This window comes from Mesoplodon bidens (assembly GCF_964165515.1).
Source record: "Mesoplodon bidens genome assembly, chromosome: 10".
Classification (NCBI taxonomy): Eukaryota; Metazoa; Chordata; class Mammalia; order Artiodactyla; family Ziphiidae; genus Mesoplodon; species Mesoplodon bidens.
The window spans coordinates 49,409,878-49,429,450 of NC_138172.1; the positions used below are offsets into that span (position 1 = coordinate 49,409,878).

General features: G+C 37.9%; 1 protein-coding gene across 2 annotated transcripts in view; it reads right to left on the bottom strand.

Moving 5' to 3' along the window:
* The window catches only part of LRRFIP2 (LRR binding FLII interacting protein 2), a 121,866-nt gene that overhangs the window by 98,573 nt on the left and 3,720 nt on the right, over positions 1 to 19,573 (bottom strand). For both annotated transcript variants that reach the window (XM_081245806.1, XM_081245807.1), the window contains exon 2: positions 1,167 to 1,309. In XM_081245806.1, the coding sequence (XP_081101932.1) occupies positions 1,167 to 1,256 (90 nt within the window). In that variant the 5' untranslated portion in view covers positions 1,257 to 1,309. The remainder of the gene's footprint in view (positions 1 to 1,166; positions 1,310 to 19,573) is intronic.

Sequence of the window (19,573 nt, forward strand, 5' to 3'; positions counted from 1 at the left end):
AAATCCCTCCAATTTTGGAAGCAAACATTTTGAGTAGTTTCAATTTTCAACTAAAACTACGTGGCTTCCAAAATACTTCATTCGGGTAAATATTTAAGACCATTGTAAAGTGTCATCCACTACTTCATTTTAAAATATCTTTTACCTTTTTATCTAAAAATATCTCACTGATTTTTTAAAAGTAATTTTGTTAAAGTATTATCACAGTTTTGTCATCAGTTTTTAGATAACTTTCCTCTGCTTCAAATATCCTCCTACAAAATTTGACTTCTAATTCAAAAGCTGAGTAGCTTATAAAAGGAAAAAGGTAACAGTGAGCTGGATCCAAAAAAAGGCTGTGTAATATGTCAAAAGGAAACAGCACTAGTCCTAAATGAGTTATTTACTAAGAATAACAAAGAGGAAGTGATGAGGGAATAATTCTCACCCAAAGAATACAATTTTAAAATGCTCTAAACAATTCTTGTACCAGTTAGTATATGGTCAGGTCTGCAGCTGCAGATAAGAGGCTGAAACAAAGTTGGCTCCTCACTAAGAAATCACAGCTGGGAGTTATCTTAAATTTTCAATATGCAACAGGAAATGCTGCCAGAGATTCGATAGGTGACACCCCTTTCCTTTTTTCTCAGTTGTCAACAAACCAAAACAAAAATGCTCCAGAAGCTCTATTACTAGCTAAAAGTTAGACATAAAAATTCCACTGCAATTATCCAAAAAACAGCTAAGACACTGAATCTGAGCAGACACCAAATAAGGATTATTTCTGTTAACATTTATACGGTGCTTCCTGGAATATATTAACTGTAGAGCCCAATGATCATTTTTGTAATATAGTTATCATATCTTCAACATTCTAATTACCTTAAGTTTCAATAATGAAGATTAATTATAAATTTCAAAACACCAGGACAAATACCTGGAAGTCAACTAATCCACAAAAATAAAATGAAAAATTAATTTAAAAGGAGTTGAATAAATATCCAAGTAAAGAGACAGTAACTGTGTTTTACTCTAATACAGTATTTTAGAGGGCATATTTAACATCTTATTTATAGTAAACAGTGCTTAATGAATGAATGTCTGTATATACCTCCAACCCCCACCCGGAATTTTTATAACATTCTCATCTGTACAACTCAGTGTTGAGAGGGGTCTTCCAGACATACCTCTCTGGCAATGCTACTCAAAGCTTCATCTTCTGCAGAAAATCGGTCTTTCACAGGTGTCCTTTTCCTTCCAGAACCAGGAGTCCCCATCTTGTCTTCTTAATAGTCTTTTAACTGTGAAAAGTGACTTCACTGTTTTCAGCCTTGAAATAAAAAGAAACAATAATTTAGGATGCTTCTCTTTATGCATTTTTAATGCTCATTTACACTTTTAACAAAGAGAAATAATATTTATATTTATATATTTATGTATAAATTAAATAATTAGTCACCAAACACTTTGTCCTCCACTATCAATTTATTTCAATAAATTTTAGAATATTTAAATTTATACTAATTACTAAACCTAACTCTTTTTACCATGCTAAACACAGAATGTATTACCATATTAGCCTCAGAAAACTGCAAAGAGCAGTAATTCTACTTAACAGGTTAAAGTTACCACAGCTATTTCTAAAATCTATTTCCATTCGAAAGTCAAAAACATTTCAGAAAAGTCATTCAACCTAAAACTTTGAGAGCACATATTCAAGAAATCTTAATACAGAGCCTTAAAGCTACAAGGGTAAGTTGGCTTTTAGTGTAATTCAAGAAACAATTCCACTTAAACCATTACCACATCAAAAAAACCACAAAAAACAAAAAACAAATGAAGGTTTATTATTCTGCAATTAGCAATAACCAACACCCTCTATGCAACAAATTCTGAGTGCCTGCTATTGCCAGGTAGGTACTATGGGAGGTGCCAAAGATACTCTGATGAACAAAACAGCGATGACACAGGCCAACAACTAAGAGTATATCTATGGGTCTATTTTTATTGTTATTATTATAAGATAGATGTATTTTTACAAAAGAGAGAAGAAAAATTCATCTGCCAGGATTAAATAACAAGGATGATAAAGACCACCTAAGCTTTCTAACACATGGTATATGAAATTAAAAATACTCCTGAGAGGGGCTTCCCTGGTGGCGCAGTGGTTGAGAATCTGCCTGCCGATGCAAGGGACACGGGTTCGTGCCCCGGTCTGGGAAGATCCCACATGCCGCGGAGCAGCTAGGCCTGTGAGCCATGGCTGCTGAGCCTGCGCGTCCGGAGCCTGTGCTCTGCAACGGGAGAGGCCCACGTACCGCAAAAAAAAAAAAAAAAAGAAAATACTCCTGAGAATGCATCCCAATTTATATGACCTCCTTCTCTCCTATACACATTCTTGAGAAGTACTGCTCATTTAGTGAAATATCCATTAACTTAATTTTTTTCCCTAGCTTTATCAAAATAGACTGGTGAAATTTCATTACACAGTGAGCCACAAAGAAAATCTCAAGTAAGTTTATCCTAATAGTATGACCTATATGAAAAGTACAAGTGACTTTAATGTATTGGAATGTACTTGATTCAAGCAAAATAAAACAGAACCACTTCATCAATCCATTCTTCCAAAAAAGTTCTCTCCAATGAAAATTCAGGCCATTCCCATCTTAACTGACACCATTTTTATTCCCACATAGCTGACTTGTATATTTGTCAATCAGAATGAAGACTGAAGACAGTTTATTATTCTGCCATAGAAAATATATCTGATACAAGAAAAGGATTCATTTAAATGGAAATGGAAGAAAAAAAAGAATGTATATGTGAAAGCAGCAGTGGATAACTTCTAGCCACAAATCAAGACAATTTCTGGAAAGCACAGAGGAGTTTTTTCAGAAGTCTCCCATCATCCTCATCTTCAGCATCATTTTAAAAATCATTCACTTATTTAATAGTAATGCTCTACAAATATTAGTCACCCACTGAGAAAAAAGCAGCATGCAACACAAAGTTCCTTTTCAGACTGGAGTGACAATTTAGCTGATGCACTGTGGTATCATCTAGTATTTGTCCTTCAGCCAACTTTCCAAGGACTCACTAAAAGACATTTCACAGAAGCAGGCATTTCACAAAAACAGCCATTTTCTAATTCCAGACACACAAAAATAATTACAGAAGAAAGATTTGGCTGGAAGTGTAGCAAAAGCTTAACAGTAGTTTTGTTATGAGGACGAGATTATGGACGCATTATTTTCTTCTTGATTCTTTAAAATTTCAACAGCATTTTAAAGAAAAAGGGAAAAAGAGATGCATTTAAAAATAAAAACATTCATATCAAAGAATAAACTGGCCCCAAAGTGGATCACACCCAAATTAGGCTCAATATACTACACAGCTGAGACATGCAATCTGAAGCCACTGCTGGTGGTGCTCTTTTGAATGTAGGATTTCTTTCTCCTCTTTCCCTGTAATCCAATTTCCATCTTTCTCAACTAACACTGTCTTAGACATTAGAGCTGCCAGGATATTCCTAGCACGCAGATTTATATAAAGAATTATCTTTTCTTAAAAACGCCTAAAAACAAAACTGTTTCAACAAGCTCCAGGCTAACCCACCCTGAGAGAAAGATGACAGTGAAAGGGACAGAGGCACAGGCTAATGAGCAGGAAATGGGAACTTCCCATCTGTCTTCCTTATCCTCCATGTCCTATGTACAAGGGTACCCAGGTGTTTACGTGCATGACTGGCCAGGTCCTGTCACCTTTTTCATTTGCACGTGAGGCAGATCGACCATTACCTATTTCAAAAAACAATCTAGTACTTTTGAAAAAAATTATATTATTTGTATTCTGTAAGCAGACACACTTACTAATATCAGAAAAATCTAGTTTTCAGCTCCTACGCAACTATCTTCTAACAACTCCAGAACATTCTACACCAATGATGGGGGAAACCTTAAAAGAAATAAGATTTCTGGCACAGTCGATAGAAAACTACTTTTCAACAAAATAACAAAATTAAAGGTACAGACTCAAAGGTGACCTCGAATAAATTAGTTTTGGTTTCTGATTCTAAAGGACTTTCAGTAAGTTTCTATTCCAAGGAGGTTTTCTCAAGAACACTTTTCATGGGGAGCCATGTTAATTTCTTCCAGCTTTTCCTTAGTGCTATCAACTAAACCAAGAGCTAAACCTTTACATCCACTGACAAGAACAAAACTGACTGGTTTTTGTTAAGTCCTTTACCCAAAGTCAAGCTGATTTTCTCCAGATGGTTTTGTCATTAAGTATTTGTCTACCTAAAGGAAAGAAAGGATGTTGTGGAATATAAACCTTCCAAAATAGGTATATCAATTAGGCTTTCTCTTCTCCAATAAGCTTCTCATGTAATACATTTCTGAAAAATAGGCATTTTGCCACATTAAGTGGCATTTCAATCATGATATTGTTCACTCTTGTGAGAACAGAATATCAGTGTGCCATACTCTAAATATAGCACACTTAGATAATTCTGTCTGGATCCTGATGGTTGCGGTTGCCTTATATCTAAATATTTCATCATAGAGAATTCAAAATATTGGCATAAGTCTTCGTGTCAGCATTGGCATTACAGTTGACCCTAGTCTGTACAATAAGACATTTGTTAGTTATTTATAAGCAAATCCAAGGATCCAGAATAGCACCTGAACTAAAGAATTAGTGTGATTGTAGTTGTTGCCGCTGGACAAGATTTAAAGTGAGAGGATCCGAGTTCAATTGGTTGTACGACCAACTGCTGCTTTGTCCTTCCCACCGCCTATGCCTTGCTTTCTTCATCCATAGAGCAGAAATAACAACTGTCCCAACTACCTAACACGGCTAATGTGAGGCTCAAATGAGTTAAGATAAATGCAAGCACTTAAAAGACCACAAAGTACTCCAGGAATGTTCACAGTGTCTTGAATTAACTAGCTCTTTTACATATTTAGCTTATGAAGCTGACAAAAGGGCCATCCTAGCCTTTCTTTAAAATTTCATATTTTTAACTAAATAAAAGTATCCTCGGGCTTCCCTGGTGGCGCAGTGGTTGAGAGTCTGCCTGCCAATGCAGGGGACACGGGTTCGTGCCCCGTGCCGGGAGGATCCCACGTGCCGCGGAGCGGCTAGGCCCGTGAGCCATGGCCGCTGAGCCTGCACGTCCGGAGCCTGTGCTCCGCAATGGGAGAGGCCACAACAGTGAGAGGCCCGCGTACCACAAAAAAAAAAAAAAAAAAAAAAAAAAAGTATCCTCAAGTTATTTATTCCAGCATGCATCATGTGATATCATTGGCCATACTAAGAATGTTTGGTGAAGCATGGAACAATATGGAAAAAATAAAAACACTTTTAACGATAATCATTATACTGTAGCACATTTACATAATAAAAACAAAAATAAGAAGAAAGTTTTAAGGTACTTTGTGGTATTCAAAGTCTTTTTTGGAAAATCCAAATGAATACACAAGTTTTGGTAGTATGGCCTTATAATGCTCTTAGTTAGTGTTAGTCCTCTTATTAGAACACAATTGACTTAGAAGGAAAGACAGAGGTCATTAAATGGTACACTTAAGATCTGTGCATTATCATTCTATATAAATTCCACCTCAAAAGAAAAAGTCCTCTAAACAAATACTGAACTCTAGTCAATGATGCACATGTTGAAATATGTAGGGTTGAAGTGTACTTATAACTGCTACTTATTTTGAAATACATCCAGAAACAAAAAAGATAGAATAATGGATAGATAAAAGAATGGATAAAGGAGTATATAGGTGACAAAGTATAATAAAATATTAATAGTAGAATCTAGGTGGTAGGTACATGAGTGTTCACAGACCTCTGTGAACCTTTTTTTTTTTTTGGCCATGCTGTGAGGCTTGCAAGATCTTAGTTCCCAGACCAGGATCGAACCTGGGCCCCTGCAGTAAAAGTGCAGATTCCTAACCCACTGGACGACAAGGGAGTTCCCTTAACTTCTTTGTATGTTTGAAATTTTTTATAATAAAGTATTAGGAAAAAAGTAACTAGTGAGAGCTTCCCTGGTGGTGCAGTGGTTATGAATCTGCCTGCCAATGCAGGGGACACGGAATCAAGCCCAGGTCCGGGAAGATCCCACATGCCACAGAGCAACTGAGCCCGTGTGCCACAACTACTGATCCTGCACTCTAGAGAGCCCGCGAGCCACAACAACTGAGCCTGCATGCCTCAACTACTGAAGCCCATGCTCCACAACAAGAGAAGCCACTGCAACGAGACGTCTGCGCACCGCAATGAAGAGTAGCCCCTGCTCACCACAACTGGAGAAAGCCCACGCACAGCAACGAGGGCCCAACACAGCCAAAAATAAAAACAAATAAATAAATAAATTTATATTAAAAAAAGTAACCGGTGAGAAAGGTAGATGACTAAATGAACAATAGGCCTGGGAACTGGGAATTGCAATTAAAAAAATCTTGATTTGAAACAAAATGGAAGGCAGAGGTAACCAGAGGACAGAAGAATACGAATAGTTATGTATACCTTAGAAAGATTAGGAAAAGGAGAGAACAGGAATTCCTGGACTGAAAGAAGATAATGGAGAAGGGGGAAGGGCAAAGGGTTGGGTGGAGAGAAAGGAAAAAGAAAGGAAGGAAGGGAGGGAGGAAAAGGGAGGTAGGGATTATAGTTAAAAACATCAATTCTGCAAATATCTAGATGAGACCATTACACAAAATGAATAAATCATTACCAGAACCTACAAAACCGACCCCAAAAAAAGCGTCTAGAACTTGAGGCAAAGTAAAAAATAAAAAATATAGATATATGAGGCAAAAAACACATGAGTCAACACTGGATGGCCTGGCAGAACAAGGAAAGGTAGATGCTAAGCACAAACTAAATCTCAGGAAAGTATCAGAACCTGTAATGGTTAATTTAAACTCATCTTTTATAAAATATAATGCCTGTAAAGGGTCGAAGCGAACTCATATAATCACATCTCCTACTTCCACATTCAGAAGTCCTAAGAATTACCAAAAATGTTTTTTAAAGTTTCATATTTTGAATACATAGTATTCTTATATACACAACACAACTGATAATCTTTCCATTTCTTCTTCTCATAAGATGACATGCCAGTGATGCACTTCCTTCCTTGCCAACAATGTTATTCAATAAATGAACTCTAATGGGCTGCATGTTCAACATGATTTATAATACTACCTCATCAACTGTGCAGAACCTAAATTAGGAAGATGTACTCTTACCAACAATTGCATTCTCAGTTTGCCCTACGAAGTAAACCATATTCTAGTACCACTGAAATGGCCTCCTTTCCCTACGCCTTTTAAAGTATCTCAGAAATACACGGTTGTATGTTCAGAGAATGAAAGGAAGGGAGAGAGCAAATTACATATTGTTGAAGATAGGTCACACTTAAAAGTGTGAAATAAAGCAGAAAACAAGAAAACAGCAGAAGTACCAGGGTTAACAGAAGCTCAGGTGACAAAAACAAAGATAAAACCAAAAATGAGGGAGAAATATGAAAGCATGCAATAAGGATATGATTTTTTAATGTAATTAAATGGAGATTGTAAAATTAGGAAATTTTAATAAAATAAATCATATACCTTTACTTTTTCCCTTTTCAACAAATATCTACTGAGAATTTGCAAGGTACTATGTACATACTAATCACTACCTTATAAGTAGGCAAAAGACTACAATGGGAAAATTAAAATGGTGAAGAGGTCAGAGAGAATGTACTTATACTATTTCTGCATGTCCTTTCTTAATAGTGTTCTCTGAAGCACAAAAGTTTTTACTTTGAGGAAGTCAATTCACCTAATTTTTTTTTCTTTTGTTGTAAGGCCTTGGTGGTGCATAGCTAAGAAAGCACTGCCTACGCCAAGGTGACAAAGATTTACTCCTATGTTTTCTTCTAGGAGTTTTACAGTTTTAGGTTTCATATGATCCATTCTGAGTTAGCTTTTTATATGGTGTGATGCAGGGATCCAACTTCATTCTTTTGCATGTGGATATCTACTTTTCCAAGTACCATTTGTTAAAAAGACAATTTTCTCTCTCATTGAATTGTCTTGGCACCCTTGTTAAAAATCAACTGACCATAAAAGTAAGGGTTTATTTCTAGACCCTCAATTCCATTCCATTGATTGATATGTATACCTTTATGCCAGCATTACACTGTCAGGATTACTGTAGCTTTACAGTAAGTTTTAAAATTAGGAAGAATGAGCCCTCCAACTTTGTTCTTCTTCTTTAAGACTGTATTGCCTATTCTGGGTCCCTTATCTTTCCATACAGATTTTAAGATGGGCATGACTATTTCTGCACCAAAAACTGGTGCAGGGAAAAAAAAAGTGGGTGGGGCAGCAGGGATTTTGATAGGGATTATATTGAATCATAGATCAACTTGGGGAGTACTGCCATCTTAACAACATTAAGATTCCAAACCAGAACATGGGGTATCTTGCCATTTATTTAGATCTTCTTTAATTTGTTTCTACAATGTTTTGTGATTTTCAATGAAGAAGTCTTGAACTTCTCATATTAAATTTCTTCTCACATCACAAGGGTCGTTTTAAAGATCAAATAGATATAAACATTTCTATAAACTGTAAAATGCTTCAGAAATATAAGGTATAACTGACACCAAAAAAAAAAAAAACCCACAAAAGATCTGAAATCAAAATAGCAAAAGAGGTGGCAAAGCAAAACTCAGAAGTAAATCCCCTGGCTAAAGTTAATTTTAGTTGAGCCACAGGTGGGTGGGTAGGTGGGTGGGAAACTGACATTTTCAAACACAAATCTAATCCAACACCAGACCTACATACTTTGTGGGAAGGCACTTTTCACTATTTCCAATTAACTAGATACGTAGCAACATCTCTTACTGAACTGTACAAGGGTGTGTTTTCTGTCTGAGGTATGTGGAATTATTACTGAAATACTTCTTCCATGAAAAGAAATGAAAATCAAAATGATAGAAGCATGTAACTAACCTCTGCCACTAATAATAAAATAGAAGGGACCAGAATTAAATCCCAAAGGGGGAAGAAGAACTTAGGTTCTCCTTCTGATTGGGAATGAATTCTACTGACGATACTCATAACTCTATTCTAATAGTAACAAAAATAAAATTTAGAACATAATACAACAAAAGAAAAAAATTATATGAATGAAGACAATCATTTTAATTTCTTTTTAATCTACGGTAAAACAAAACACTAAGCTGAAAATGACCCAAACTGACAACAGCTTTAAGTCAAGGCCAGTCAACATGATGCAATAAACTGTGGCATTAGAAAACTCATGGGAAGCAAGCAAAGACAGGGACAAGTTTGATATCATGCCTATAAGGTACAAAAAGATGACAAAATGGCATGTAAAGTATGACTGAAAATATGTAAAATTTTGTACATATGAATAGTAAATGGCAAAGGCAATCATGTAAAACGGAAAAAAAAAAGAATTTTCTTTTTTCTTAAGCTTTATATACTGTTGATAATCACCTTACCAAAAAACTGATTTAAGCTAAAAGCTACAATTCTGTGGCTATTTCATAGTATGAAAACTTGTAAGGATAACCAACTTTGACACTATATTAATAAGCTTTTAAGGGGGAAAGACTCATTTAGCCTGTCAGACCAACTACAAAGTATGACTATAAAAATTTATGTTGGGGCTTCCCTGGTGGTGCAGTGGTTGAGAGTCCGCCTGCCGATGCAGGGGACGCGGGTTCGTGCCCCGGTCCGGGAGGGTCCTGCATGCCGCGGAGCGGCTGGGCCTGTGGGCCGTGGCTGCTGGGCCTGCGCGTCCGGAGCCTGTGCTCCGCAACGGGAGAGGCCACAGCGGTGAGAGGCTCGCGTACAGCCAAAAAAAAAAAAAAAAAAAAAAAAAGTTACGTTGGTCATCTCTGGTAAAACCATAATTTTCTAACAGATTTCACATCAACCAATACACTTATGGACATAAAGTAAATGAAAAACACATTGCTAATTTTAAAAAGAATGAACACCATCATATTAACCTTAAAAATGTAATAAAATTAAAACTCTGACTCAAATCAACAGGTCAAAGTTAGAACAAAGAAGCAACCATTAAGGTCCTCTAAAGTCTTGGGGAAAACAGCAATGTTCAAGTCTACAAGTTTTTATTATCAGAGCAAAATTCTCGAAAATTTTTGGGTTTCCCTAAGACCTGTATGATTCCTTCCACCATGTAGTTCACCCACTAGGGAAAAAAAATAGTGGTGACATGAGGTACTTTTATAGCAGAAAGGAAGATGCCAGCATTTTCCTTCTCTTGAGCTGTGTTGGTCAGGTTTGTGTAGCTTAAACCTGTCTTACATAGAAAGACAAAATAATGCCCTGAAATTGTAGGCAAGATACTGATTAGGCTCATAAAAGGAAGAAGTCAACAAGATACAATGCGATGTAAGTACAATGTGCCTGAGGGAATGATTAGAGAGCAGGGCTGACAGCACAGCTGGGACAGTAGCTACTCCAATCTAAAGACACAGGCAATGAGGCCCACTCGAGACACATCACTTCTGCTCAAAAAAGACTCAGTACCAACAGTTGGTGGCCCCTTTTTTATAAAAATAAAGAGAAACTGACCCTTCCATACCTGTTCACCCACCACCCCCATCCCCCCAACACACACACACACACACACAGAAACACACACACACACACACACACACATACACAGAAACAAAGAGAAAGAAATCATTAATAAAATAACTTCTCAGAAATTCAGGACATGAGTCACCAGATTCAAAGGGCCTACAGAATGTGTAACACAAGTCCTGAGTCCACAGGTATTTCATAGTGAATTATTATAGTTAATTTCAAACATGGGGACAAGGATGATTTTACAAGCTTCCAGGGGTGGAAAAACCAGGTCACATATAAAGGATTAACAATTAGCATTTTCAGACTTCTGGAAACAAAAGTAATTCTGGCAACAAGAAGACAATAGAGTGATGCCTTCAAATTCCTGAAAGAAAATTACAGACAACCTATTCCCAGCCACACTGTTCTATTCTCATACTTGATTATTAAAAACACTTCAGACACACAAGTTCTCAAAAATTTACCTCTTTTACTTTACACCCTTTGTTAATAAGTTACTAGAAGATACATCTCTAATAAAAGAGAAAATCAAAAGGGAGGAAATTTAGCATACAGGGAATAAATCCAACACAGAAAAGGCAAAGGGAATTGATACCCAGAGAGGGTGAGACATCCCAGGAAGAAAGCTACAGATGGAAGCAATGAGATTCAAGAGACATAGTAGAGGGCTGTCATCACCCAAATTCCCACAGCCTTTAAGACTTCTTTTTAATATGAGCTGATCTGGCCCAGGTTTTTATCTGAATTTACTTTGTCTTGACCCCATGTTGATGAAGTTCCCGCTGTCCTACCCCCAGGTGCCTAGATTGGCTGAGGCCTTATTTCACACCACGGACACATTTTGCTTTTACCTATTCCTATCGGCTAGAGCAGGAACTGCTTAGAAAGAGCAGTGTACGTCCCCAACCGTATTTCTTCTAGATATTTAGTACCTTGTAAAAACTTCAGCTCTGCCAGGTGCCCTGATTGTGATGAGTCTTATGGTTTCCCAGGACTCATAAGCAAACTTTCCCAAGGACTTAACAGAAAGGACTCAAGGAAGACTCTGTTCAGCTTATCTTCTCCTGTGAGCCTTCATTTAATAGTGGCAATATGGACCTTTCTGTCCATAGCTAGGTTTATATTTGCCATTCAGGTTTTCAAAACTGTCCAAAAAAAGATACTGCTTAGGGATACATACTATGGTAGAAACTGGCCTATTGTTCACCAAGGTCATTTCCCTTTTCTGCCCACAGCTATGCTACATTTTGCAACCTTCCTTGCATTAAGTACAGCCATTTGACTGAATTCTGGCCAATAGAATGTGGACAAAAGTGACGTATGTATTAGTCCAGGCCCATCAAACTTCCCATGGAATCTACCACACTCCCTCTCTGCCCTAGAATCTGCCAGCCAGACGCAGACAGCTCAGTGAAACTGTGAAAGTCTTTGAGCCCCAGGGAATGGCAGAGTCACTAGATGAAAGGGGCTTGAGTCCCTGGGTGACTCTGTGGAACCAACTACTCCTTTGCCAGTGCTTCCCAACTCACAGCAGAGATGTGAGTGAGAAATAAGCTTTAACGTGTTAAACCACTGAAACTTGGGGGTTTGTTTGTTACAGTAGGTTAGCCTAACTTGACTAAGAGACACAAAAAGGTGGTCAAACTCTTCAGTTTCTCAAAATTAAACCATGTATTGATTAGGAATACATATTTGGAGGGAGGGATGGGACTGCAGGGCTAGGCAGGGAATGGTCCCAAAAGAGTGATTAACGTGTAAAATGGGATTATGATTACCTGGAGGGGGAAAAGGTGCCATTTAAGGATATTTACAGGAAACTTCTAGGATACTGTAATGTTCAATTTCTTGGCCTAGGTAGTAAGACTGCAGCTGCTCATTTTATTATTCTTCCTGAAGCTGTATTTTTGCTTTCTATTTCTCTACAGATATTTCACAAATAAACCACTAATTATTTTGCTCAAAATAAATTAGAAAGAGTAGACACTTGAAAAATCTGTTGGAGCATTTGGGAAAAATAAGGTGAATAGAAAACTAAGCTAAAAAAAAAAAAAAGCCTTAACCCCCAGGGAAAAAAAGAAAGTTAAACAAGAAAGGAAACAATTACGATATAATTCTTGGCTTAAGTAGTAAATAATACATATTTAGTTATAATGAAAACACAGATTTAAAATACCAAAACTGGAATGTTGCAGGGAGAGGAAGTAGGAGGAAACAATGAAGAAATACCACAAAATAATGATAAAAAACAACAGTTTTCCACCATTTGAAGATATTTTAAGTGCATATATATGTTTTTTACACAAAATGGGTTTATAAAATATGTGCTATTTTGTAACCAGCTATGGCAGACAGACACTAAGGTGGCCACCCCACCATGACCCCCAACTCTTGCTGTTCACATCTTTGTGTAAACACCTCCCCAAGAATGTGGGCAGAACTTATGACTTGCTTCTACCAACAGAATATGACAAAGGTTATGTGATGTCATTCCCATGATTATGTCACATTACATAAGGCTGTCTAGTCTGCAGACTTGCTCTGGGCTCTCCCTGATGGTCTGATGAAATGGTGAGACTGGGAAACACCAGAGGGTCAAGAACTTCAGGTTGCCCCTATAAGCTGAGAGCAGCTGGGACTTTCCTGGTGGCACAGTGGTTAAGAATCTGCCTACCAATGCAGGGGACACGGGTTCGATCCCTGGTCTGGGAAGATCCCACATGCCATGGAGCAACTAAGCCTGTGCGCCACAACTACTAAGCCTGCGTTCTAGAGCCCGCACGCCACTACTGAGCCTGCACACCACAACTACAGAAGCCTGTGTGCTCTAGGGCCTGCATGCCACAACTATTGAGCCCATGTGCTGCAACTACTGACGCCCGTGCACCTAGAGCCCATGCTTCGCAACAAGAGAAGCCACCGCGATGAGAAGCCCGCGCACCACAACAAAGAGTAGCCCCCACTCGCCGCAACTAGAGAAAGCCCACGTGCAGCAATGAAGACCCAACGCAGTCCCCTCCCCAGAAAAAAAAAATTTTTTTAAGCTGAGAGAAGCCTTTAAGAGCTTGAAGATAGCCTCTAGATGACGAAGTAACTTCTAGTAAGCAAGAAGCCTCAGTCATAAAACCACAAGAAAATTAATTCTGCCAAAAATCTAAGTGAGCTTAGAAGCAAATTTTCCCCCAGTTGAGTCTTCAGGTGAGAATTCAGCCCAGCCAACATCTGATTGCAGCCTCATGAGACCCTAAGCAGAGGACCCAGTTCAACCTCGCTCAGGCTCCTGCCCCAGAGAAACTGTAGGATAATAAATGTGTGTTGTTTTAAGTTGCTAAATTTGTATACTTTGTTATACAACATAGAAAACAAATACAACTGCTTTTAAAACTGTGGATGAATGAATTCAGCAAAGTTGTAGGGATACAAAATCAACATAAAAAAAATCAGTTGCATTTCTATACACTAACAATGAACAAACCAAAAAGGAAATTAAGAAAACAATACCATTTACAATAAGAAAAAAGAACAAAATACTAGGAATAAACCTAACCAAGAAGGCAAAAGATCTGTTCACTGAAAACTACAAAACATTGCTGAAAGAAATTAAAGGACACATAAATAAATGGAAAGCCACCTCAGGTTCATGGATTGGAAAACTTAAAATTGTTAAAATGTCAAATACCCAAAGAAATCTACAGATTCAATGCAATCTCTATCAAATCCCAATGACAGTTTTTGCAAAAACAGAAAAACCCATCCCAACATTAAAACTCCTATGGAATCTAAAGGGACCCCGAATAGCCAAAACAATCTTGAAAAAGAAGAACAAAGTTGAAGGTATCACACTTCCTGATTTCAAAACTTACTAGAAAGCTACAGTAACCAAAACAGTGTGGTATTGGCATAAAGAGAGACACATAGACCAACAGAATATAATAGATAGCACTAAAATAAACCCGGCACATGTGGTCAAATGATTTTCAACAAGGGTGTCAAGATCAGTCAATGGGGAATGGACAGTCTTTTCAACAAATGGTGCTGGTAAAACTGGATATCCATATGCAGAAGAATAAAGTTGGACCCTTAGTGTATGCCATATACAAAAATTAACCCTTAGTAGATCAAAGAAATAAATGTAAGAGTTTAAACTGTCCATACACAAAAAGCTTCCTGACATCAGATATAGCAATAATTTCTTAGATAGGACACCAAAAGCACAGTCAACAAAAGAAAAGTTAGATGAAGTGGATTTCAAAATTAAAACTTTTGTGCATCAAAGTACACTATCAACAGAGTAAAAAAAAATCAACCCATGGAATGGGAGAAAATATTTGCAAATCATATATCTGATAAGAGATTAATAACCAGAATATATAAAGAACCCCTAAAACTCAACAACAACAACAACAACAAAAAACCCATTCAAAGATGGGCAAAGGACTTGAATAGATATTTCTCCAAAGAAGATATACAAATGGCCAAAAAGCATGTGAAAAGATGCTCAACATCACTAATCATTAGGGAAATGCAAGTCAAAACACAATGAGAGGGCTTCCCTGGTGGCGCAGTGGTTGAGAGTCCGCCTGCCGATGCAGGGGACACGGGTTCATGCCCTGGTCCGGGAAGATCCCACATGCCGCGGAGCGGCTAGGCCCATGAGCCATGGCCACTGAGCCTGTGCATCTGGAGCCTGTACTCCGCAATGGGAGAGGCCATAACAGTGAGAGGTCCGCGTACCGCAAAAAACAACAACAACAACAAACAAACAAACGCAATGAGATAACACCTCACACCCATTAGAATGGCTTAGTTTTAAAAAGAAAAAAAGATAGAAAGAAAGAAAGAGAATAATTAAGTGTGTCAAGGATGCAGAGATATTACAACCCTGTACACTGTAAAATGGCGCAGCTGCTGTGGAAAATGGTATGGCAATTCTTCAAAAAATTAAACATAGAATTACTATATGATCCAGCAATTCCACTTATGGATATATACCCAAAAGAAATGAAAGGAGGGACTCAAACAGATATACACTTGTGTTCGTAGCAGCATTATTCACAATAGCCAAAAGGTGGAAGCAACCCAAATGTCCATTAACAGGTGAATGGATAAACAAAATATGCTGTATATCTATATCTATATGATGAAATATTATTCAGCCTCAAAAAGGAGTGAAATTTTCATACATGCTACAACATGGATGAAGCTTGAGGACATTATGCTAAGGGAAATAAACTAGCTTTTAAAAGACAAATACCACATGAGTCCACTTATATAAGGTACCTACAGTAGTCAAATTCATAGGGACAGAAGGTAGAATAGTGGTTACCAGAGGCTGGGGGGAATGAGGATTATTGTTTAATGGGCACAGAGTTTTCATTTGGGAGGATGAAAAAGTTCTGGGGATGCATGGTGGTGATGGCTGCACAACAATGTGAATGTACTTAATGCCACTGAATTGTATACTTTAAAATGCTGAAAATGGTAAATTTTATGTTACGTGTATTTTACCACAACTAAAAAACCACTTTGGATAGAGAGCAAAAGATGACTGTAGTAAGACAGGAGGACAGCGACCCTCTCATTTCCTTGACTATCTACTTAAACATAGTGATAACCATGATAGGGGGAAAAACATCTAATCTAAACCTACAATGAATTTTTTTCCCCTATTTTTAGTCCTATAATCTATGCATCACTTAACTGGAATACTTCTCTTTTTCTTTTTTAATAGAAACAACATGTATGCTTACTAATTATATTGTAATTATACAATAAATATTACAATAAATAGAATAATTATATTGTTTGTTATCATAAATGATCAAACCATTTAACAGAGAAATAAACATTTTAACATCCTAATCCTCTGCACACAGCATACTCTACTTAAGGCAGAAATCAGACAGCCAAAAAACTGCTCCTAGCTGGTAAAATGTTTCTATTGAGGAAAGTGGGAGAGGTAGAAAGAATAACAAAGTCATCAGAACAAGTAACTTAAAAGTTAAATTTGTTTCCTAAAGCAATAAAGACATTTTGTATCAAAAGTAGTTAAAATGTTGGTGTTCATAATGAAAGAAAACTAAGATATAGAGGGTTCAAACTGAAAGCACTGGAAAAAGATGACTATGATTTTAAAGTAATAATCTACTTCTGAGAAAATAAAAACACCCTGATAAGCCGTTGCACTCCAAGGTTTTCCCAACCTCTTTTCTACTCTCTCCCCTCTGCTCTGTTCTAATCCCACTCTTTTAGGAGGAGGAGGGGAAGGCCGAAACAGGGAAGGGATATAATAAGATAATAGGAATAAGCCCGATAATAGGAATAGAGAAGAGAGAAAAATATTCCGATTATTTTTTCTCCTCACACTGAATACTAAATACATCATCATCATCAACTGCTAACAATCCAAATTTCTGAGGGCAAGAAAAACTCAATTTCCTGGAGTGCCAACCTAACCTAAGGCAAAAGAAAGGAAACTATCTGCAGGCTTTGCATCTATAAATTAAGCCTGTATGCCAAATTCTTCAAACAACCTCCACTCTAATCCAAGGCTGCGGATAAATATGGTGACGGGAACCTTGATCAAAAGACTGGCACACTAAGCTCTTTAACAGCTTTCTAGCCTAAGAAGTGAGATCAGTTAAAGAACTTCAAACCCAAGTACTTTATTCACTAAGTACAGAAAGACCAAGGTTTTCATGAGAAAGCACCTGGTACAGAAAGGCAGCTATGCTGGGACACAGCATCTGGTAATAAGCAAGAGTTTAAAGAGATAACTTCCTGATATTACACATGCTACTGTACAGTTCTATGGGAAGAAGAGAATGAGAATTTGGGAAGAAGCTGATTCCTCTGTATAAACTCAAAATAATCCTGTAAAACAGCCTATCATTCCCAGTGTCCTTATGATCCCAGGGACAAGTGTGAAGGTCTCTGAATGGACTACTATTTCAACTCAGGGCATGACCTCCCTGCGTGGGTAACAGTAATGTCTTTCCCCTGTTGTGAAACATTTGACTGATCCCCACCCAACATTCTCAGAACCAGACATGACATCAATACTGGTACAATCCTGTGCTCCTCTTTGTGCACAGTTTTCTAAAATGCTGGCCTCGTTAGTTTTCCTTAATCATGCTCATTCCCTAAAAAGGGAAGACCAAAAAAAACCTGGATCCTAGGATACACATGCTAAGCACATTTTCACCTCAAAACTTAGCCTTAATCTTCTGAAGGCAAATGTCCTTTATAAGCTCCCTCTTCTGTTGTTGCCACTTTTCCTAAACCGCAGGCCTTCCTGACTTGCAGTGGGGCCAGGATAGATTGTGGTTATGTGGTGGGTTCTGTCAGACGAGCTTTGACAAGGCCTCAGAATAGACCCTGGGCACCAGCCAGGGAAACTGCCACTCACAAGTTCCAACTTCATCCTCATATGTTAGTCCCTCAGCACTTTTTTTTCCCACTAGTCTCTCTCATTTTAAAAGGGCAAAGATTCCTGAACCTCCTCCCGGTCATGAGTGAGCTGTATAACATTGAAATTAAAAACGTAAACCTCCCTTATTCTGCTCACAAACACTTTGAAGAATAAAGACTAAATCTGTACCTACCTTTTGCCTTGATAAATTAATCCATCAATAGCACTTTGGTTTGCAAAAGGATTTTTGGATCTCAAACCCCACAGAGGTTTATTTTATTAGGAATAGACTAGGCTATGGAAGATAAAGAGAGAAGGTAGGCCATTTATTTCCCATGTGACTAATAATATGGCAGCAGACTTCTGCAGGGCAAGAAGTAAAACTATATACAATGTTTTTAATCGATATTGGTCCTCAAATCCTAAAACAATCAAGCTACTACAAAAGGCACTCATTTAACTAGTATTACCAAATATAAATGAAGTAGTTCGTCTGTAAATAGCACAGTCTTCAAGGTACAGTACTTTTTTTTTTTTTTTTTTTTTTTTTTTTTTTTTTTTTTTCTTTTTTGCGGTGTGCGGGCCTCTCACTGTTGTGGCCTCTCCCGTTGCGGAGCACAGGCTCCGGATGCGCAGGCCCACCGGCCATGGCTCACGGGCCCAGCCGCTCCGTGGCATATGGGATCCTCCCAGACCGGGGCACGAACCCGTATCCCCTGCATCGGCAGGCGGACTCTCAACCACTGCGCCACCAGGGAGGCCCACAGTACTTTTTTTTTTTTTTTTTTTTTTTTTTCTTTTCTTTTTGCGGTATGCGGGCCTCTCACTCTTGTGGCCTCTCCCGTTGCGGAGCACAGGCTCCGGACGCGCAGGCCCAGCGGCCATGGCTCACGGGCCCAGCCGCTCTGCGGCATATGGGATCCTCCCAGACCGGGGCACGAACCCGTATCCCCTGCATCGGCAGGCGGACTCTCAACCACTGCGCCACCAGGGAGGCCCAAGGTACAGTACTTTTACCTTTACTTTTACCTTACCTTTACCATTACCCAGCTGTCACTCTAAAATGTTGAAAATTACCTTATAAAATATATTTACAGTGTATTTTTAAATTGTGAGGATAAAGAATACAAAGCAATTAAGCACTCTTTTCTCCTACAAGGTTAAGAAAAAAGGTAACTTCTATTATAAAATAAATCCCGATATAAGCTTGAAATAAATTTTTTAAATTTCACAATTTAATTCCCAAACTTACACTCACACTTTCAGAAATAAATTCCATATACACACTTATGCACTAGAGCAAAGACTTACATACGAGTTGCTCCTTACAGCAGTGTTAGTGGAAAGCTAAAAACAACCTAAATGTCTGTCAATAGGGAATGTTAAAATAAATTATGGAAAATGAACAAGCTATGGTTCATCTACACTAGGCAGGACATCCACTCTTTTTAAAAATTAGATGGACATATGTGCTAATATACAATGATCTCTAAGACATATCAAGGGTAAGAATGAAAGGTATAGGACATTTCTC